This window comes from Ceratotherium simum, chromosome 34 (genome assembly GCF_057802395.1).
Source record: "Ceratotherium simum simum isolate JZ-2026a chromosome 34, ASM5780239v1, whole genome shotgun sequence".
NCBI lineage: Eukaryota > Metazoa > Chordata > Mammalia > Perissodactyla > Rhinocerotidae > Ceratotherium > Ceratotherium simum.
This window is the reverse complement of record NC_141933.1, coordinates 15,827,531-15,850,891: the sequence shown is the minus strand read 5'-3', so window position 1 is coordinate 15,850,891 and position 23,361 is coordinate 15,827,531. Positions and strand designations below refer to the sequence as shown.

The 23,361-nt window shown below is 38.8% G+C and overlaps 2 protein-coding genes across 2 annotated transcripts; one reads left to right on the top strand and one right to left on the bottom strand.

The window, feature by feature from the left end:
- On the top strand, nt 1–972 carry LOC101394497 (olfactory receptor 1S1-like). Its single transcript, XM_004437388.2, has one exon. The coding sequence runs from the start codon at nt 25–27 to the stop codon at nt 970–972; it is 948 nt and encodes a 315-aa protein (XP_004437445.2). The 5' UTR covers nt 1–24.
- Nucleotides 973–17,811: 16,839 nt separating this feature from the next.
- Nucleotides 17,812–18,756, bottom strand: LOC101394755 (olfactory receptor 10W1-like). Its single transcript, XM_004437389.3, has one exon. The coding sequence runs from the start codon at nt 18,754–18,756 to the stop codon at nt 17,812–17,814; it is 945 nt and encodes a 314-aa protein (XP_004437446.3).
- Nucleotides 18,757–23,361: the final 4,605 nt, after the last annotated feature.

Here is a 23,361-nt window from a genome sequence, read left to right as displayed (position 1 = left end):
TCCTTTCCTCAGATCAGCAGAAACATGCATCAAGGAAACCAAACCACCATCTCTGAATTCCTTCTCCTGGGACTCTCCAACCAACCTGAGCAGCAGAAGCTCCTCTTTGTGCTTTTCCTGGGTAGGTACCTGGTCACTGTGGTTGGGAATGGGGTCATCATTCTGGCCATCGGCTTGGATTCTTACCTTCACACTCCCATGTATCTCTTCCTTGCCAATCTATCCTTTGCTGATATTTCCTCTATTTCCACCTCAGTCCCCAAAATGCTGATGAATATTCACACCAAGAGTCAATCCATCTCCTATGAAAGCTGCATCACACAGATGTACTTTGCTATTGTGTTTGTTGTCATTGACAATTTCCTCTTGGGGGTCCTGGCCTATGACCGTTTTGTGGCTATCTGCCACCCTCTGAACTATATGACCATCATCCAACCTAGGATCTGCATTTTTCTCACAGTCATCCCATGGGTCCTCAGCAATATTGTTGCCCTGACACACACCCTTCTGTTCCTTAGACTGATTTTTTGTGATAGCCATACTCTCCCACATTTCTTCTGTGACTTGGCCCCTCTGCTCAAACTGTCCTGGTCAGACACAGTGATCAATGAGCTTGCATTGTTCATTGTGGGCTTATCAGTCATTACCTTCCCCTTCGCCCTCATCCTCTTCTCCTACATCTGCATTGTCAGAGCTGTCCTGAGAATCTCATCCGCAGAGAGAAAGTGGAAAGCCTTCTCCACCTGTGGCTCTCACCTGACAGTTGTATTGCTCTTCTATGGAACCATTGTAGGGGTTTACTTTTTCCCTTCATCCACTCACCATGATGACAGAGATAAGATTGGTGCAGTAGCGTTCACTGTGGTGACACCAATGGTGAACCCCTTCATCTATAGCCTGAGGAACAAGGACATGAAATGTGCTCTGAGGAAGCTCATCAGTAGGAAAATCTTCCTCCCTTTGATGCCCTAGGCATTTAAATTCCTTTTATCGCTATAACCAGATGGATGATTCCGCCCAAAGTTTGTGGCATAGTTGTGATGGTTCAGCTTTTGATGAACTTTCAGATATCTGCCTTCTATTCCAACTTCTGAGGCATTGGGGCTTTTGCACATAGCTCTGTTCTTGGAAGCAAGAACTCTAACCCCCATAGTAAAGTCACAACAATGACACACCTCTTTATAATCTATGTTACTACAATCTTTGGTGCAAAGTGTTTATAACTTAGACAATAACAAGTGCATGTTGTACCTACAGTCCAGCTTTTACAGCTTTGAAGACAATTATTACTAATTCCTTTATTCAATCTAGACTTCTCTAGGTCAGCTTTTATCAAAGTTTGTTTCACCAAGGTACTATTCAGTGAGATGTTTAACAGTTATAAAAATGAAGGATCTGATATTCAAATAGTTTGGGGCAAGTCTGAGTTAAATGAAGTAAAATGTCTTACCTAGACAACTTCTCAGAGCCTTTAGTGTAGTATAAATCTCCAGGAGGGTAAGATGGTATGCAGCATTTCTGAAAACTAAACTCATTCAATCATACAGAGCCTCATTCATCACAGAGTGGCTCATGGGTCGAGTGTTGTGAAACCACATTTTCATAAACGTTATTTCAATGGAAAAGCAGAGAGCATGCATATGGAAGACATCAGTTCTGGTTCTGACCCTGTCCCCAGGTAGCTGTGAGACTTTGAGCATGTCAGCTCACACTCTTAAGCCTATTTTCTCATCTATAAAATGAGGCCATTGGTCCAAGTTGCTTCCAAGTGAGGGTGTACATCAGAATTACTTGGAGGAACTTTTTCAAAATTCACATCCTCAGACCTTGTGAAGCCTTCTCTACTCAACCAGCTGCAAGGGTCTTGGGTTTAGCTCGGCGGTTAAACTCACAAGATACACCAAGAATCAAGTTTTAAGAGAGTTTTATGAAAAAAACCAGGAGAGTCCCACAACACACACAGTGACAGCGGAGTAAAGGTCCTATGATTCCCAGCCACACCTTCTAAATATCCCAATCATTCCATACTTGGAAAGTGCATGGTCATGAGAGAGAGTGCTGAGTGGTGTGGACCACCTGTGTTCAGGGAATCTTCAGCTCTGGGGTTCCTTAGGCACTATGCCGTGCTTATTGACAGCCCCCTCAGAGGTATGTGACTACCACCCGTTTTCTGGTGCAGCTGCATCTCAGCAAATACAGGTTACTCATCAGTTACAGATTCCTCCATAACCAATTTTAACAAACACATACAAGTGCTCGAGTCACTGCAAAGCCATTTTAGCAGGACTGTCATGTATCTTGGATGCAGTGTACACCTATATAGTTTTTGAATTAGTTGCAAAGGAGATTAGACTGAGGGTCAAACCTCAGACTTCTCTGAGGCTGAGAAAGGCTACAAACCAGGTTTGACTACTCTCCTTCCAAATCCCACCCTGGATCTACGAACCCAGACTATGGTGAAGGAATCAGACACTTGTATTCTGAAAACACTCCTCAGGTGACCCTGATGTGCTAAAGAATCACTGAACCACATGAACTCTGAATTCCAGTCCAGCCCTGGGATTTTGTGAATCTAGATGCCTACTGATTGATGGAGATGTTTTGCAGACATTCGTCTTATGAATACTCTGTAGCTGCCCACAAAAGTGTATTCTTTTTCCCTCTCCAAATCCTCTTTGTAAATATTTCCAGATTGGCAGCAAACTATTACTCGTTATTGAATCCAGTTTCTAAAAAAATTGCACTGTAACATAAAGATCTGTGTGTAAATCCTGGCTTTTCAGTATGTTGTGATCCATTTGTGTGATCTAAGGGAAATATTATAGCATTGAAACTCTTCTTTTTCATCTGCAACATGGGAATAATAATCCCAACATCCAAAAGCTGTTTGTGGCCAAATGGACACGGATATTAGACAATTGCAATAGTGCCTAGTATATTATAGACAGTCAAATAAAGAAAGCGTTCTTTTTTTTTTATAACTGTTCCCTGGCTTCCAGCACCAAGCTACCTGTCCTACCAAACTAGGTTTATTTGTCCCCAGTCTAAGCTGACTTCTATTCTTTTCCAAACTTACAAAAATCCAACCTTTTTAAGAGGAAATATACGGTCAGCCACCTACCTTTCTCTATGGTATCTCAAACTTTTACACTTAATTTGAGTTTACATTCCACCTGCTTTTATATGGATTACCAAACTAGCCTCTTAACAGTCCTGCCTTTCTCAAGGACCTCAAAATCCACACTATCACCCCCACAGCTCCAACACGAAACATCACGCAACTCTGCTTTCATTATTCCATGTGAAATAGTAGAGAGTCTTAGATTTGTAACTGAGAGACTTGGTATTTAGCCCAGCTCTGCAGCTAACTCATTGTGTGACAAGCCATGTTACTAACCTCAGTTTCTTTTCCTGTAATATAACAATTGATCTAATAGTAACAAGGAAGGTTTTATAACAGTATGTCTCATTAAAACCCATTTATGTAAAACAGAATATGCAGAAAGGGATGCCTGGTAGGAGACTGAAGAAAATATTATCAGTGGTTGTGATAGATTGTATTTTCCAAAAATGAACACAACAATATTTTCCATCCCACACACTCTTGAAGAACCTTGCCACTTTACCAACAAGAAGTGGAGTCCGTGTGCCTCCCCTTGAACCTGGAGGGCTTTGGGGACTGCTTTGACTAATAGCGTAGCCCAGGAATGGTGCTGCATGATTTCCAAGACTATCTAGGAAAAGCCAGCACAGCTTCCACCTGGCACTTCTCTCTCAGGACATGCACCATTGGAGCCCTGAATTACCGTGTAAGAATCCCCGCTACTGTGAAGCTGCCATGCTGGAGAGACCATGTGCAGGGATCACATAGAGTTAGAGAGAGAGGCCCAAGGAGCCCAGTTGTTCCAGCCCACAGATCTTTGAGTCTTCCCAGCCAGTCACCCAACGTGTGGGCGATTGAACGTTCAGCTGATACCAGCCTCAGCTCTGACCAAAAGGACATGAGACACCAAGTGAAAACTGCCTGGCTGAGTCCAGTCAGCTCCTAGAACTGTGAGAGATAGTAATAAAATGGCTGTTATTGTTTTAAACACCTACATTTTGGGGTGGTTTGTTACTCAGCAATGTAACCAAAACCAGTGGTTTTTTTTCATGGGATAAAGTGATTTATATTATACCCTGTATTGCTTTAACATTTTGTAGTAACTGTCATTTTAGGAAGAAAAAAAAGCTTTTTTATTGTAAGGAAAATAAATTGTCTTGCCTATTAAACCTTCATGCTTAACATGATGCCAGAATCTTCTCAGTTACATAAACATCAGTTGAGCAGGTCTGTATTTTTCTCTTTATTCTGGCTTCATTTAGCCCCTATTTGATATAATAAGAATCATCAGGGTTAGACCCAGGCCATTTGGTTTAAATTGATCGTCAATGGTCCTCTATTACCTCTGACTTGTAGGTTCCACAGGAGGCTGTATCCATTCTAAGGTAAAGTTCTATCAGCAGTGAGTCACGGGGAACCTGATTTGGCTAGGAATAGACTTGTATGCTAGTTGGGAGTTTGCCTGAGAAAGTAAATTAGGATTAAGTTTGGGACACAAAAGATAATTGGTTAAAAAAAGAGGATCACAAACTTTTATGAAAACCTTGAGAAGTTTTCACAGAGGAGAGGCATAAATCTGTACCTGTATGCTTGTATTTCCCTGAATCATTCTCCTATTTGTCTTTTTCAACAAATTTCTATTGTAAACCTTCAAATTACCAGGCTTGGAGTCTGTCCCTGGGACTACAAGGATGAATAATTCACGGTCCATGCCCTCAACGCACTCACAAACTAAAAAAGAGAAACTGACATAAAAACAATTTTAAGTGATTTTTAAGACTGGATACTCCTACTGGGGCTGGCCTGGTGATGCAGCGGTTAAGTGCCCATGCTCTGCTTCAGCGGCCCAGGGTTCGCAGGTTCGGATCTGGGCGCACGCCGACACACTGCTTGTTAAGCCATGCTGTGGCAGCGTCCCATATAAAGTAGAGGAAGAGGAGCATGGATGTTAGCTCAGGGTCAATCTTCCTCAAGAAAAAAATGGGGAGGATTGGCATTGGATGCTAGCTCAGGGCTAGTCCTCCTTATAAAAAAAAAAAAAAAAGACTGGATATGCAAAGATAATATTTAGTCAATAATTGATGTCATTACATTTAGAAAGTATAAAGATTTTGTGCAAAGTACAGTCAATTGAATGTTATCCTATACTTGTTCTTTTGTTTTAGTCTTACCTGAGAAATCCAATTTGTGGTTTTATGAACAAATTAACAGAAAGTCCTGCCATCCAAGTGTAGGAAACACAAATGCAAGAGAAATGCCTAGAAAAATGAACTTTACGTGAGATATCCAAAATAGTCAAAATGATAGAAACAAAGAGGGGAATCATGGTTGTCAGGGGCTGGGGGCAGAGAAAAATGAGGAGCTGCTATTCAATGGGTGTAAAGTTTCACTTATACGAGATAATAAGTTCTAGAGATCTGTACAACACTGTTTCTTAGTTAAGAATACTGTATTGTGCAGTTAATAATTTGTTAAAAGGGTACATCTCATGTTAAGAGAGTTTACTAGAATTAAAAAAAAAGAAAAAGGGGAGCAAGTCATCCATTTTGCTGACATGGATCACAGCTCAGGGGGCAAGATTTTATAGCAAGCAGCTTCTTGGTTTGGTGGCTTTCTGATTCTGGCAGAATCAGTGAAATGCTGGGACCAGAAATTGTTCCTGGAAGCTTCATCTGCTTTTTCAGCCATTCCAACAATTTTTGAAACCACAGAATACATGATAATAAACACTTTTTGCTTAAACCAAAGTAAAATCGCCAGTCAAATAAAATCATATTCAATATACAAGGAAGGAAGGAAGGGTGGAAGGAAGGAAGGAAGGAAGGAAGGAAGGAAGGAAGGAAGGAAGGAAGGAAGGAAGAAAGAAAAGACTGTTGAATTCCCAGAATTCTGCAAGCAGGAAACAGGCTGATAACACTACTCAGCTGCAAACATGTGCTATGTTTTTTGAAAAAGGAAAGATGACTCTGGGGGCAGAGCCATGAGCTTCAAGAGTGGTGCCTTGGACCTCAGAGAGTGATACCTTGGGTCCAGAGGGAGAAGCTATGAGCTACAGAGGATTATTTCCAGCCCTTGAAAACTAATGGAGATTGCCTTCTTCAATTTCAAAATTGGTTAGGACCAATAACTCTTTTATTTCTTCCTTTTTCTCTCTTTTTGGATAGAAATGTCTGTAACTGTTATCCTGTGCCTCTCCTACCATTGTATTTTGGGAGCAGATAACTTTGTTTTCCAGTTTTGTAGGTCCATAGATGGAGAGGAATTTGCCCCAGCATGCTTCATACCCAGAGTCTCATCTAGAACTTGATTTAGATGGTGAGATTTGGTATTTCTGAGCTAATGATATTTAGATGAGATTTTGGACTTGAGGAGTTGATGCTATAATGGGTTGAGGTTTTGGGGAATGTGGGGTAGGTTGAACGTATTTTGCATTTGGGATGTGTTATTAAATAGATTTGTCAAGAGAAAATTCAGATAGCTTTATTTGATACGTATATTTCATTGAGCAAGAAACAAACCGTTCGCAAACAGGGAGACTTCAAACTGACAGTCGTTAGAAGCTCAGAGGCGTGTTGTTACGGGATGGCCGATAAAGTGAGAATGAGGAAGTTGTTTAACCTTTACAATGATTGGTTATTACAGTGGGAGTTTCTAGATGGCAGGGGATTGGTTAAAATTGATTATTTTACACCACTTTAGGAAGATAATTTAAATTTCGTTTATGATTATCAGAGGCATTTATAAAGAATTATCTAAATTTCACTTACATTCATGAAATAAGCTAGATTAAGTTTTGCTTATATAGCCTAACTGGTTTTGTGTGGTCAGGGGATTTTTCAAGCCTGGTCTCCATTTTATTTTATTTTAATTCATAGAACCCCCGGCACCTTAGGGCCATCATAGTGATATGGCTGAGAATCAAAGGCAGAGAGAAAAAAATTTTACATTCATGTGGGGAAAAAACACAAGAATACAAGTGATTTGTCATCAGAAAAATGGGAACCAAAAGACAATAGAATAGCATCTTTAAAGAGATTAAAGAAAAAAAGCACATTTCTAGAATTGTATATCCAGTGAAAGTATTCTTAAAATGAGGATAAAAAAGGAAAAGACTACTTTTAGAATTCCTTTAAAAACTATTGACTATTTAAAACAAAAATACTATCTATGATGGAATTTATAAGCAGAATATTACAATAAGAATACAAATATGGTGGCAGAAAATGAATTATATATTTAAAAGTCTCTACATATTTACTGCAGCAGTATCATAATAATTCCCGGTAGGCTGTGATAAGAATGAAACTACAAAATATAATACAAAAGTTACAGCTAAAAAGCTGATAGAATAAAAAAATGTTCTGTAAATTCGAAAAGAGGCTGGGAAGGAGAAACCAAGGAACAAAGAAGAGAACGGAAGAATAAAAAACATGTGAGAAGATGGTATGTATATACTCCAATCAGATGGGATTAACAAGAAAAGTATGAACTGTATGCTCTTTGCAAGAGGTTCACCTTATGTTTGAGAAAATATGGTAGACATCAAATGGAAGAACAATACATATCATGCTAATGCTAGTCATAAAAAAGACCATGTGGATAAATTAAGATCTGACAAAGCAGATTTCTGGACCAGGGATATTACCAGTAATAGAAAAGAACATTGCTTAATACTAAAATTAATTAATCCATCAATAAATTATTTATTAATTTTATTAACTAATAAAATTAGTTAATCCATCAACAAGACACAACAATGCTAAATATGTATAAATCTAATAACAGAGCTCCAAAATACAAGAAACAAAAATTGTCAGAACTAAAGGGAGAAATTTACAAATCTGCAATCATAGTTGTGGATTTTAACCCACTTCTATCAGTAATTGATAACACAAGTAGACAAAAGTACATGAAGATATAGGAGATTAGAACCACACCATTAGCTAAGTTAACCTAACTGACTACACTCAACATATACAGGATGCACATTCTTTTCAAAGCCACATGAGACATCACAATGAAACATATGTTGTGTCATAAAACAAATCTTAATGATAGAAATTATAACCCAGACTCAAAATCCTGGATCTTGTAATTAGCATCAGTTCCCAACTATGACCAGGGTAGACACTGCCATTTGATTAGGAGGAGGAATAGGAGGCACATAGTCCATAGCAATTCTGAATTTAACTGGGCGCATTGCCAAAGTCGTCTACTGGCAGCAGGGAAGGTTCTTTTATGACAGCCCAATTATGCTCTCTGGGACTGGTTTCCTAATCCTTTGTGACTTACAGATGTTAGCTCAACTCCCTGGGTCTGTTTTGTGAGAAGTTCTTCCATTTATATAAAAATTGGCACATATTTTCAACTGAGTATCTTTCTTAGCTGGCTTCCTGGCTGCGTAAAATTGAGAGTCTAGGAAAAAGAGTTTACATAGGGCAGTGGGGCCCCTCACTCAACATAGTCTTCCCTTTCATTTTTTTTATGGCATAATGGTCTCATGATTCAAAGAAGGCAAGCTCCAATGTGCAAGTGTTTATCAAGCCTTTATTTTGCATCAGGTTTGCTGATGTCACATTGGATATTTCAAGTTCAGAATTATTGTGAGAGGGTTATACATAAGGGTATAGATAACAGAAGGCAAGATTCTCAGGGGGACACTACTACCATAACAGTCAATTTCAGAAGGAAGAAATATAATTATTTTTATTTACAGATGACATGATCATGTACATAGAAAATCTGAAAGAATTTGCAAACTGCTAGAATTAATAAGTGAATTTATTTAAGTCATGGATACTAGGTCAATGGATATTTGTAGTTTTTCTATATACTGATCGAAAACAACTGAAAACTAAAATAAGAAAAGACATTTACAATAGCATTAAAAAACCACAACAGCCTAGGCATGAATTTCATGAAAAAATATATAAGATATCTGTACAGAAAACTACAAAACAGTACTAAGAAAAATTAAGGATACCAATAAATAAAAAATATGCCAAGTTTATGGATTAAAGATTCAATATTAATATATCAATTATATTCAAATTGATCTCTAAAGAGTCAATGTACACCAAAATAAGATCTTTTCACTTCTTTTTACAAATTTTAGAAAGAAATAAAATTGACTTAGGATAGCAAGATAATCTAAGAAAAGAAGAACAAATTTGGAAGGCTTATGCTCTTAGATTTCAAGAGCTAAATTGAAGAGCTACTAAAAAGCTACAATAATTAAGACCCTTGGTGCTACGTAAGGATAGAAAAATTTATTAGTGTACCAGAATAGATTGTTAAGAATTAAACACACACACACACACACACACACATACACACATACACATTCAGTTGATTTTCCACAAAGGTACAAGAGCAGTTCAACAAGGAAACAAAAATATTTAAAATAAATAGCACCAAAATAACTATATATAGTGTGGAGAATATAAACATTTACCTTTAGTTTATACAATACATAAAAATTAATTTGTGATATGTCATAGACATAAATGTGTTAGCTAAAACTATCAAGCATTTTAGAAGAAAGCATAGGAAAATGTCTTCACAAACTTGAAGAGGAAAGCATTTCTTGAATAGGACCCAAAAGTCATCACCATCAGGGAAATGATGATAAATTAGATTTCTTTTAGAAAACAATTCTGCTCATCAAAAAATATAAATGAGAAGTTTAAGTCAAAATTAGGAAGAAAATGTTAACAACAAAAATATCTGACAAAGGAATTATATTCAGAGTATATAATAAGCTCAAAAAAAATAAACAACCCAATTAAAATTGACAAACTCTTAACGCAATACTTCACAAAAGAAGATATTCAAAAGGCCAGTAAGCCTATGAAAAGATACTCATCATTATTTTAGCAGGCAAATAAACGTTGCCTCTGAAGCGGGAATCACTGCGTTCAAATTTCAGATTCCAGCTCCATCATGTATTAGCTGCGTGAACTCCCACCAATTACTTAAACTCTCTGTGACTCAGTTCCATCACTGGAAGTAAAATAATAACTGTCTTACTCCATAGGATTTTTGAAGATTAAGAAAATATATATTTTTACAGTGCACAGTAAACAATTAATGTTAGCTATTACTAATAACTAGTATTTGAAACACAAATTTAAGGCTGCATAATATTCTTCCATATAGTAATTGTTCTTTTTTTAATTTTTTGTTTATTGCAGTAACATTGGTTTATAACATTGTATAAATTTCAGGTGTACATCATTATACTTCTATTTCTGCGTAGATTACATCATGTTCACCACCCAAATACTAATAACAACACATCACCACACACATGTGCCGAATTATTCCTTTCACCCTCCTCCCTTCGCCCTTCCCCTCTGATAACCACCAATCCAATCTCTGTCTCTATGTGTTTGTTTATTGTTGTTATTATCTACTACTTAATGAAGGAAATCATACGGTATTCGATCTTCTCCCTCTGACTTATTTCACTTTGCATAATGCCCTCAGTGTTCATCCATGTTGACACAAATGGCTGGATTTCATCGTTTCTTATGGCTGAGTAGTATTCCATTGGGTATAGATACCACATCTTCTTTATCCATTCGTCCCTTGATGGGCACTTAGGTGGCTTCCAAGTCTTGGCTATTGTGGTTAACGCTGCAATGAACACAGGGGTTCATGTATCTTTACGGATCGGTGTTTTCAAGTTCTTTGGGTAAATACCCAGCAGTGGAGTAGCTGGATCATATGGTAGTTCTATCCTTGATTTTTTGAGGAATCTCCATACTGTTTTCCATAGTGGCTGCACCAGTTTGCACTCCCACTAGCAGTGTATGAGTTCCCTTCTCTCCACATCCTCTCCAACATATGTTGTTTTTTGTCTTGTTAATTATAGCCATTCTGACGGGCTTGAGTTGAATATCTCATTGTAGTTTTGATTTGCATTTCCCTGATAGTAAATGATGTTGAACATCTTTTCCTGTGTCTGTTGGCCATCTGTATATCTTCTTTGGAGAAATGTCTGTTCAGGTCTTTTGCCCATTTTTTAATTGGATTGGTAGTTTTTTTGTTGTTGAGATGCATGAGTTCTTTATATATTTTGGAGATTAAGCCCTTATCAGATGTATGGTTTGCAAATATCTTCTTCCAATTGTTAGGTTGTCTTTTCGTTTTGTTGATGGTTTCCTTTGCTGTACAGAAGCTTTTTAGTCTCATGTAGTCCCATTTGTTTATTTTTTCTACTGTTTCTCTTGCCTGGTCAGACATGGTGCTTAAAAATATGTTGCTAAGACCGATGTCAAAGAGCGTACTGCCTATGTTTTCTTCTACAAGTTTCATAGTTTCATGTCTTACATTCAAGTCTTTAATCTATTTGGAGTTCATTTTTGTGTGTGGTGTAAGGTAAGGGTCTACTTTCATTTTTTTGCATGTGGCTATTCAGTTTTCCCAACGCCATTTGTTGAAGAGACTTTCTTTTCTCCATTGTATGTTCTTGGCTCCTTTGTCAAAGATTAGCTGTCCATAGATGTGTGGGTTTATTTCTGGGCTTTTGATTCTATTCCATTGATCTGTGCATCTGTTTTTGTGCCGGTACCATGCTGTTTTGGTTACTATAGCTTTGTAATATATTTTGAAATCAGGGAGTGTGATACCTCCAGCTTTGTTCTTTTTTCTCAGGATTCCTTTAGCTATTTGGGGTCTTTTGTTGTTCCATATAAATTTTAGGATTCTTTGTTGTATTTCTGTGAAAAGTGTTGTTGGAACTTTGATAGGGATTGCGTTGAATCTATAGATTGCTTTAGGAAGTATGGACATCTTAACTATGTTAATTCTTCCAATCCAAGAGCACGGAATATCTTTCCATTTCTTTGTGTCTTCTTCAATTTCTTTCAGCAATGTTTTATAGTTTTCCGTGTACAGCCCTTTCTCCTCTTTGGTTAAGTTTATTCCTAGGTATTTTATTCTTTTTGTTGCAATTGTAAATGGGATTTTCTTAATTTCTCTTTCTGCTACTTCGTTGTTAGTGTATACAAATGCAACTGATTTTTGTATGTTGATTTTGTATCCTGCAACTTTATCATATTCATTTATTCTAAAAGTTTTCTGGTGGATTCTTTAGGGTTTTCTGTATATAAAATCATGTCATCTGCAAATAGTGACAGTTTCACTTCTTCCTTTCCAATTTGGATCCCTTTTATTTCTTTCTCTTTCCTGATTGTTCTGGCTAGGACTTGCAGTACTATGTTATATAGAGTGGTGACAGTGGGCATCCTTGTCTGGTTCCTGTTCTTAGAGTGATAGCTTTCAGTTTCTCATCATTGAGGATATTAGCTGTGGGTTTCTCATATATGGCATTTATTAAATTGAGGTATTTTCCTTCTATACCCATTTTATTCAGAGTTTTTATCATAAATGGATGCTGTATCTTGTCAAATGCTTTCTCTGCATCTATTGAGATGATCATGTGATTTTTATTCTTCATTTTATTAATGTGGTGTATTACGTTGATTGATTTGCAATGTTGAACCATCCCTGCATACCTGGACTAAATCCCACTTGATCATGGTGTATAATCTCTTTAACATATTGTTGTATGGGATTTGCTAGTATTTTGTTGAGGATTTTTGCATCGATGTTCATGAGTGATATTGGCCTCTAATTTTCTTTTTTTGTGTTGTCTTTATCTGGTTTTGGTATCAGGGTAATGTTGGCTTCATAGAATGAGTTAGGGAGCTTCCCCCCCTCCTCAATTTTTTGGAAGAGTTTGAGAAGGATAGGTATTAAGTTTTCTTTGAATGTTTGGTAGAATTCACCAGGGAAGCCGTCTGGTCCTGGACTTTTATTTTTGGGGAGGTTTGTGATTACTGTTTCGATCTCCTTACTGGTGATTGGTCTATTCAAATTTTCTACTTCTTCTTGATCCAGTTTTGAAATGTTGTATGATTCTAAGAATTTATCCATTTCTTCCATTGTCAAATTGGTTGGCATATAGCTTTTCATAGTATTCTCTTATAATCTTTTGTATTTCTGAGGTGTCTGTTGTAACTTCTCCTTTTTCATTTCTGATTTTACTTATTTGTGCCTTCTCCCTTTATTTCTTGGTGAGTCTAGCTAAAAGTTTGTCAATTTTGTTTATCTTTTCAAAGAACCAGCTCTTGGTTTTATTAATTTTTTCTGTTATTTTTTTAGTCTCTATTTCATTTATTTCTGCTCTGATTTCTATTATTTCCCTTCTTCTACTGATTTTGGGCTTGGTTTCTTCTTATTTTTCCAGTTCGTTTAGGTGCATTGTTAGATTGTTTATTTGAGATTTTTCTTGTTTGTTGAGATAGGCCTGTATTGCTATAAACTTCCCTCTCAGAACCACTTTCACTATATCCCATAAATTCTGGCATGTGGTATTTTCATTTTCATTTGTCTCCAGGTATTTTTTGATTTCTTCTTTGATTTCTTTGTTGACTCAGTCGTTGTTCAGTAGCATTTTGTTTAATCTCCATGAATTTGTGGCTTTTCTGATTTTCTTCCTATAGTTGATTTCCAGTTTCATACCATTGTGTTCAGAAAAGATGCTTGGTATTATTTCAATCTTCTTAAATTTCTGGAGGCTTGTTTTGTGGCCTAACATGTGATCAGTCCTGGAGAATGTTCCATGTGCATTTGAAAAGAACGTGTATTCTTCAGTTTTTGGATGGAACGCTCTGTATGCATGTACTAGGTCCATCTGTTCTAGTGTGTCATCTAAGGCCAATGTTTCCTTATTGATCTTCTCTTTGGATGATCTATCCGTTGGTGTAAGTGGAGTGTTAAAGTTCCCTACTATTATTGTGTTACTATCTATTTCTCTTTTTATGTCTGTTAATAATTGCTTTATATATTTAGGTGCACCTACATTGGGTGCGTAGATATTTACAAGTGTTATATCCTCTTGTTGGATTGTTCCCTTGATCATTATGTAATGCCCTTCTTTGTCTCTTTTTAGAGTTTTTGTTTTAAAGTCTATTTTGTCTGATATGAGTACTGCTACCCCAGCTTTCTTTTCATTGCCATTTGCGTGGAGTATCTTTTTCCATCCCTTCACTTTCAGTTTGTGAGTGTCTTTAGGTCTCAAGTGTGTCTCTTGTATGCAGCACATATATGGGTCTTGTTGTTTTATCCAATCAGCCACCCTATGCCTTTTAATTGGAGCCTTTAGTCCATTGACGTTTAAAGTAGCTATTGATAACTATGTACTGACTGCCATTTTTTAAGTTTTTTTTCCTCAGTGTTTTAGTAGTCCTTCTCTGTTCCTTTCTCCTTCTATACAGAATTGATGGTCTCTTTAGTTTGACCTCTGTCTGAAAGCTCTACTCTTTAACTCCCCTCCTCCCTCATTTTATGTTTTTGATACATGTCGAAGCTCTTTTTTGTGCATTGGTTGGTATTCATTACCCTCTTATCATGGAAATAGATGATTCTTCCTATTTGTGGTCTTCTCTTTTCCCCTTAAATCAGTCCCTTTAACATTTCTTGTAGCACTGGTTTCTTGGTGACAAACTCCTTTAATTTTTGCTTGTCTGGGACATTTTTGATCTCTCCTTCCATTTTGAATGATAGCCTTGCTGGGTAGAGTATTCTTGGCTGTAAGTTTTTTCCTTTTAGCACTTTAAATATATCCTGCAACTCTCTTCTAGCCTGTAAGGTTTCTGCTGAGAAGTCAGCTGATACCCTTATGGGGTTTCCTTTGTATGTAACTTGTTTTTCTCTTGCGGCTTTTAGGATTCTCTCTTTATCTTTAATTCTGGACATTTTGATTATGATGTGTCTTGGTGTGGGCCTCTTTGGGTTTATCTTGTTTGGGGCTCTCTGTGCCTCCTGTACCTGGATGTCTGTTTCCTTCCTTAGGTTAGGGAAGTTTTCATCTATTATTTCCTGAAATACATTCTCTGCCCCATTTGTCTTGCTGTTCTCCTTCCGGGACACCTATAACACGGATGTTAGTGTGCTTGATGTTGTCCCAGAAGTCCCTTAGACTGTCCTCACTCTTTTTAATTCTTCTCTCTTTTACCTGTTCAGCTTTGGTAATTTCTTCTAGTCTCTCGTCCAGCTCGCAGATCCATTCTTCTGTATCCTCTACTCTGTTTTTGAGTCTCTCTAGTGAATTTTTCATTTCCAGTATTGTATTCTTATTTCTGATTGGTTCTTTTTTATATCTTCCATTTCTTTGTTGACATTCTTTGAGTTCATCTATTCTTCTCCCCAGATCAGTGAGCATCCTTAACACTCTTTGTTTGAACTCTCTGTCTGGTAGGTTGCTCATTTCTGTTTCACTTAGTTCCTTTTCTGGGGTTTTGTCCTGTTCCCTTACTTGGAATGTATTCCTTTGCCTCCTCATTTTGCCTTTTTCCCCATGCTTGTGTCTACGTATTAGGTAGGTCAGCTACGTCTCCTGCTTTGGATAGGTGACCTTATGTAAGTGATGCCTTAGGAGGTCTGCAGTGTGCGGCTCTCAGTTCTCAATGTTCCAAGGGTGACCACTATGTGGGCTATGTGTGTCCTTCTGTTATGGCATTTTTCATCTCCCTATAGGTGCCCAGGGAGGCCGAGTTATGCTCCTGGTCAGCTGTTGTAATGCTCAGCTGCTTGTAGTTGTTGTGGGCCCTTCAGTCACTTTATCAGGTGTGGGGAGCCCCAACACCATTGGCTGCAAGTTCTAATACCACATTTGTGTTGCAGTATTTCTTTTAAGTGAGTAGGCCCCCAGCATGGCAGGTTGTTAGGCTCAGGGGCTTACAATTGCTATAAGCCTCTAGCCTATTATGTCTCTTGTCAGCTCTCTGAGGATTGCAGCTGGGAGGAGCTGGCCTCAGTCACAGAAGCACCCAATTGTTTCAGGCTTAGGAAGGTGGGGCAAACCCCCTATGTGGGTCTTTGAGAAGCACAAGTCTTCTGCAGCTGACAAGTCCTGCCGCCCACAGGTCCACACATACAGTCACACAGTCCTGCCCCGTGTGCACGCCCCGACCTCCCGAAGCGGACCCAGTCTCCACGGCTGGAGCCCCACACACTCCACCACCAGCCCATACTATCCACCCGCTCCTTGTGCATGCCCTGCCCCACTGAAATCGGCTCAGTTGTCAGGCTGCAGAGAATCCAGTCACCAAACTATGCAGGCCCACAAGTTGCCTGAGGGCTTGTTGTTGGGTGGGGCCAGTCTCTAGGGTGGGCTGCCTGCCCTGGCTGAGCTGGATTAAATCGATGCTCTAGTGGGTGGGGCAGACCCTGGGGTAGCAGGCCCCAGGGAGAACTCCAATGACGTCTGTTTCAGCACGCCCACACCAGGCCACAACAATGGCCGCCGCCAATGTCCCATTCCTTGGAGAGGTCTCACCTCTCACCGAGATGCATTCAGGGCCTAAGGTGAGTCTCTTTTCACTAAAGCACTGTGCACCTTTCCTTCTGGTGATTTTACGTTGCTTTCTGAAATGGGTGAGTTTGCACGTGGGCCCTTTAAGGGCCGGTTTTAATTTCTTTGTGAACCAGCTTTTCTGGGGCTACTCCCCAATGTTTTAGTAGCAGGCAAAGTCAGATATTATGCCACTCGTCTCGATTGTGCTGGGTCCACAAAATGCCCACAGCGGGGGCACTCCCTGGCTCAGGGCCCGCTGCCTCCAGGGAGGGCTGCTCCCAGGCGGCCGTGAGGCGCTGCGGCTTGTGAAGGCAGCGTTTTTTTCTCTCCAAAAGGGAGTTTCTGCCTCTTCTACCTCAATTAGGACTGCCCTTTGTTGCAGGAATTCCTCTTATCCAGTTTTCAGTTTTGTCTCAGGGGTAGTTTTTCCACGAATAGTTATAAATTGGCTGTGTCCAATTTACACAGTGAGGAGGTGAGTTCAGAGTCTGCTTACGCCGCCATCTTGACTTCCTCTCTCCTCAGTAATTGTTTTGAAAATACTTTTTTATGGTGAAATTGGATTGTTAACATATATTTATTTTTACATAAAATAGTATAATAAACAATATTCTTCTGATTACTCTGTCCCTAACTCTCAGGGTCCTTCTCAGCCCCGCCTTGTCCCAAAAGGCTAACTTCTGAGAACTGAATCACTCAGTCTATCCTGCCCTCTTTCTTCCAGTTGGTTTTGGCCATGTGGAGACAGGGCAAGAGATGGGAGGGTGCAAGCAGAGAGAGGTTGGGGTATTTATCTTCCAGCTCTCTCCTTGCATGGCTGTAGTTCTGTCAATAGTTGCTTTTTTTTTTTTCCTAAAGCTACAGTTGCTACCAAGTGTCTTCGCTCAATAAATCTAGCTCTCACTGGTCTCTGATAATTCTGTACCCTCTTAAACCTGTGAGGTCTACAGATCATAATAGCTTCCTGCTATTGCTAGTGTGTAAGTGCACTGCCATCCATTATTGGTTCCCTTACTTATACTTCTGCATATTCCCTTTATTGTTTTTTTGCGTTAAAATCTATTGAATGAGCCATCTGTTTCCAGCTGGTACCTGAGATGCAGTCTTATACTTGCCACTTTCTATTATAGTATGCTTATTTGTTAATTTCTTTTCTAGAAGAGAAATCACTAAGTAAAATGATAGAAACATTTTAACGGTCTCTGGCACATATAGCTAACTAATATCCAGATAATTTATACCGTTTTTTTAGATCAGTTTTAACATCAATTGAGAGAAATCCCAGTTTCATGGGGATTTGAATGAGATGGAAAAACCCTTGCCTGATAGATTATACCCTTCTCTAGTTATTCTGGGAGAGGTAATTCCTGGTAAGAACTCTCCCTAGGGTCCCCTTTATCTCACTGTTCCTCAGGGTGTAGATAAGTGGATTGAGCATTGGGGTTCCCAATGTGTACACCAGTGAGATGAACTCATCTTGCTTTGGGTAGTAGATGGAGTAGGGACGCAGGTACATGAAGGCACAACAGCCATACTGCAGCAGGACCACAGTGAGGTGGGAGGAGCAGGTAGAGAAGGCACGGTGGCAGCCAGCTGCTGAGTGGATCTTGAACACAGCAGCCACAATGAAGGCATAGGAGGTGGCGATGAGGAAGAAAGGCACAGCAAGGGCTAGTGTGGCTGCCACCAGCACTGACTGCTCATGGATGTGGCTCTTGGCACAAACAAGATGCATCACTGGTGGCACATCACAAAAGAAGTGCTCTATACTCCGAGCCTGACAGAATGGCAGAGAGAAGATGAAGGCCACCAGTTGTAAGGACAGGAGCAAGCCGATGACCACTGAGGCCACAACCAAGCGGACACAAAGAGTTAAAGTCATGATGAGAGGGTACTGCAAGGGGTGGCAAATAGCAACATACCGGTCATAGGCCATGGCAGCTAAGAGGAAGCAATCGGCACTGCCAAGTCCGAGGAAGAAAATCATCTGAGTGGCACAGCCCAGGAGAGTGATGGTTTTCTCTGACTGTAGGATGTTGGCCAGGATGTGAGGCACCACCACAGCAGTGTAGCATATTTCTACCGCTGAGAGGCTGCCCAGGAAATAGTACATGGGTGTGTGTAGGCGGGCTTCTGTCTGAATGGCCACCACAATGAGGACATTCCCACTGATGATCAATGTATAAATCAGGCTGACTCCAAGGAAGAACAAGACACGCAACTCTGAGTGGGAGGGATAGGCCAGGAACACAAATTCCATCAACAGTGAGCGATTTTCCCAGGTCATTGAGCTAACAGCTTTTCCCTGCTGAGAGTTACAAAAATGAGAGGAGAATCAAACTGACCATATATATCAGTTCACACTCTGAGCCATGATCTAATCTAATCAAAGCTGGAGTTAGAAATGAGAAGAATTTGGACTAATTCTCTTTTTTCCTACCCTTTTACCAAGTCTTTCCCATAAATATCTACAACTTAATTGCTAACTGCCAAGAGTTCAGCTAAATTATATAGGAATTTTTTAAGGAAAAGAGGCAGAGGAAGTTTGTGGAATTCGAAGCTATTTTCAGTAGAAGTGGAAGGAAAATTAAAGTCTTCCAGTAAATTCACAAGGAAGTGTCAAGAAATTCTTGAGAGCAGGGGTCATTAAGGTGAGAGCCAGAAGCTATTCATTCATTCATTCTTTCATTCATACATTTATTTACACACAATACCTCCTGACTCAGGGATGTGGATGTGACACTGAAAAGCTAATGGTATGATGGAAAATGAAGAAAGAAAACAATGCTCATGGGTGAAGAGCTGACATAGGCCTGAGATTGACAGTGTCAGGGATAAACCTCAGAAAAAGCCCTCCCAAATTCTGATTTTTCTATCCATATCCAATCAGGAGAAGTGCAGGACTTGAAGGAAACAGAGTTTTATTACAGGGCTCCTCCAGGCTTGTCGCTGTATGGGAAAATATAGGATTGTAAGCTGTTGGAGATCTAAGAATCCTTCCTGTGAGTTTGGAGATGAATAGCAAAGACCAAGCCAGTCTCCATTTATTTCTCTTCTCTTCTAAGGAGCTAAAGCGAAATTCAGGGCAAGCCGCCTAGCTTCCTTGAAAACCTTCTAATGGACAGACATAACTCTCAAAGGGCATCCATTCGACTTCTTTTCCAAGACCAACTCATATGTCAGAAGGTGAGAAAGAGGCAATGTGTGGCCTTGTTTCAACTTGCCCAATTTTAATATTTATTATTTATTATGAGCTTTGAAGAAAAATCTTAATCCAGAAGCATGAGTTCCAGGAAAAATCATTCATATAAACCCACCTCAGTGTCACAAGCATAGGGAAAAATGTGATTAGAGACTGTCCTAAATATTAAGAGCACTTAAGGCATGAATGGCTCTCTTGTTGTTTTTCTAACAGCTAACAAGCAGTGTCCATTTTGTTCATTCTCTTTTCCTCTTTTGAACTTCAATAATGCTTTGAATTATTTCTAATGTCACTGAGCATAATCAACATTGTATTATAACATGCAGAAGAGGGGCAGTGTACCAGTGTGAAATCAGTTTTGCAATTAAATGGTGTAGTTTGAATAATTCCATCTCTTGGCTCTGTGATGCTGTACAATATATAATTTCCCTGAGTCCCAATTTCTTTAATTGAAAAATGGGGATAATAATTATGCTTAGTTCTAAGTGTTGTTGTGAGGATTAAATGAGATCATAATGTAAAATACCTACCACAATGCCTAGTCCATAGTTATAGCAGCCTAACAACAGATAAGCATCACTATTATTTGTAAGTTCAAGGGGAGCCATCCTCCCTTACTTACATTTTTATCTCCCTACATCACCAAGCCTAGTGTTGTACAAATTATAGACATTCAATAAATATATATTGCATGGATAAATATATTGTGAAAAACATAAGTCATTTACACTTTTCTTCCATTTTCTCTTTTAAGATTATTTCATAATCAAATCACTTGTTCAAGAGCCCTTATGGAAAACAACTTGACATTCAACATTTGGGCTGCACTGTGGAAAACATCCTGTCATCCATGGACATAGTGTATAGAAGTCGTCTACAACAGGCATCTGAGGCTAGTCTACCACCTATATTATGATGGAGGGCTTTGAAATCTGTGTGATAATGATGACCTCTGAGAATTTTATTATTGTCCATCACACTCATATCATCTTAATGGTCCTCTCCGGGATCTATAATAAAATATGTGAAATAGAATTACGTATAGGTCATGAATTCTTAGTACTGGAAAACATCTCAGAAGTGGCCTAGGTCAGCCCCCTATTGAATACTTGAATCTCCAATATCGTATCTGAATATCAGGTCATCTTCAATGCCTAGGAAACCTCATTACTTCCTGACTTGCTTGCTCCATTGTTGTATGACATGATCCCCAAAGTTCTTTCTTGTAATGGCTGAAACCTGCCTCTGTGCAACTTCTGCATATTCATTCTGTTGTACACCATGGGACCATTTCTACATGAAACACTGCAGGAACTAAAGAGCTCTTATCATGCAGCCCTAAATTTTCTTCAAAATTTCCTCTTGTTATTCCTCACATGACATGGTTTCGATACATCTCACAATTTTATTTCTGGAAATGATCTCATTTTAAATAACTTACTTAAACGTATACCACATGAGACAGATCACAGGAGTGGTGGTCAACTATAAAAAGATCTGGGATCACCTGTCTGTTCTTGCAATCTATTTTTTCAATCTAATCAAAATCAGATTAATCTATGAGTTTGCGTTTGATTATTTTGATGGTCTCCTCATACTTGGACTGATATGTAGCTCCCTGGATGCTAAAAATCTAATCATATTTTTCTTTTTCAGAGAAGCAGAACATCCTCCATTATTCCTTTAACATTGGTCCATTGCTCCAGTCGATTGAGATTGACATTTTAAAAAATCTGTAATCTGTAACTCCACATCTTAACTATCCTTCTTGAAGTCACTCACATTTATTTTTTTATTAATTAAGTGCCAAGCACCACATACAATGTTGATCGAATGGCACAGTTGTGCCCAAGTGGTTATACATACTAATGAAAGAGACAGACACTGTTAATTAAAGAATCTGGCACATATATAAAATTAAAACTGTGATTAAGTGCTGTAAAGAAAAATAATGTGTTATAAGATTGTACAACATTGGGCTCTGGCATAGTTTGTGATTAGGAGATTCTGAAAAGGCTGTCTAGAAGAAGTAACATTTAAGCTCATATCTGAAAAATGGAAATTAACTAGGAGAAGTGAGGCAGGCAAAGTAGTGGGGTCCATATTCTGGATAGATGGATAGTGTTTTTTATGGTTCCAAGAGAGTGAAACATTGTATCAACATTTCATCAACTTGCTATTTCAGGTTGTTACTAAATATGTTGCATAGGATAGAGGCAGAATTAGAGTACTTCAGCATCATCCCCAGAAATCTGCCCCAGGCTGGGGCTTCTGTTCAGGAATTCACACCCATCTCAGAGCCTTCAAGTCACATCCCACATCATATCCTCACCTTCCTTCTTACCAGACCAGACCAGCCACAGCTGGGAATAACGTCATGAGGAATATTATACAGGTGCTTTCTGGAAATCCAGGAGTCTAGGCTGGAGCAGATCTCCAACTGTCTAGTTAGCATCATGTAAAAAAAGAGGTTTAGTGGGTTTGGCAATAACAGACCTGAGGTAGAATATCAATCTGTTATTAAAAGCATTGTCGCCTGAGCAGATCATCTCACATTAATTTCTGTTTCCTCATGTTTAAAAGATGTAAATAATAATACTTACCTAATGGAATTGTGATGAAATTAAATGAGATAAAGTATTTAGAACACTTGGTTTGATGTATGAAACCTATTAAGTTGCATAATAAATGTTAATTTTTCCCTTCTTCTTTTGAGTTTATTAAGGGGATGATAATAATATCTGCTTCATATAAGGTACCTTATGAGAAAAAGGTTTTTATTAATCCTTAAACCTTATCCAAATTTATGTTAGTCATTCCCTCAATATTTCTTGGACCAAGATTGGTTATTACCATTTTAATCAGAAGAATTGGGTTTCCAAGTGAATTCAGAGAGACACTATAACTTGAGGGCTGAACTAGTTCTGAAATTCTAGAAGCTCTACTTGTAAAGCCATTAGTTGCTTTTCTAGCTCAGTGTCAACAAGTGCCCGGTAAATCTAGAAGGAAGTAGAAACAGAATTTCTCTTACCTTCAGCGTGAGAAGGGAGAGGAGTATACTCAGTCAGCCTTCTCAGTTATATTCATAAAAGACAGGACCTAGCAGGTGATGGCTGACTGCTCTGGTGGATGGAGAAGGGAGGACCATAAGCCTGGAGAGACTGCCCAGTAGGACTGAGACTTTTTTTTACCTTCCCAAACAAAAAACCATGGAAGGAACAAATTGTTCTGCTATCTAGGGTCTTGTCTCACAAGTTATGTCTCCCAGAAGAAGATGACATAGTGATTGCTGATCTCCTCCCCTGGTACCAGATAATTAGTCCAAACTAAACTGTCTCTCCACTTGGGATCCTCTGTCAACGGAAGGTCTGGAGTATGCTTGTCAAAGTAAAGACCAGTATTAAACTCTTTATCAATGTTCTCAGTGGTCAAAATAATTTCCTGAGAAATATGAATTTCCCCAATCAAGGTCATTTGACCCTTCTGTTTCGGGGAGTTTACTCCCACCAACCTGTCATAGCTGGGTTCAGACCAAGTCTCAAATTATCGCCCTGGAGAACTGAGACCATATTTTATATTTTCTGGCTCCCATGGGGCCTAGCATAGTGCTATATACTTAATAGAGCCTCAGTGAAGACTTAGCAAATGTTTCACCTCTTCCATGGCATCTTTCTTTGTTTAGCTCTCTTT

What these genes read in the sequence shown, in the direction of transcription:
- LOC101394497 (XM_004437388.2), top strand. Translation starts at nt 25, where the DNA reads ATGCATCAAGGAAACCAAACCACCATCTCTGAATTCCTTCTCCTGGGA.
- LOC101394755 (XM_004437389.3), bottom strand. Translation starts at nt 18,756, where the DNA reads ATGACCTGGGAAAATCGCTCACTGTTGATGGAATTTGTGTTCCTGGCC.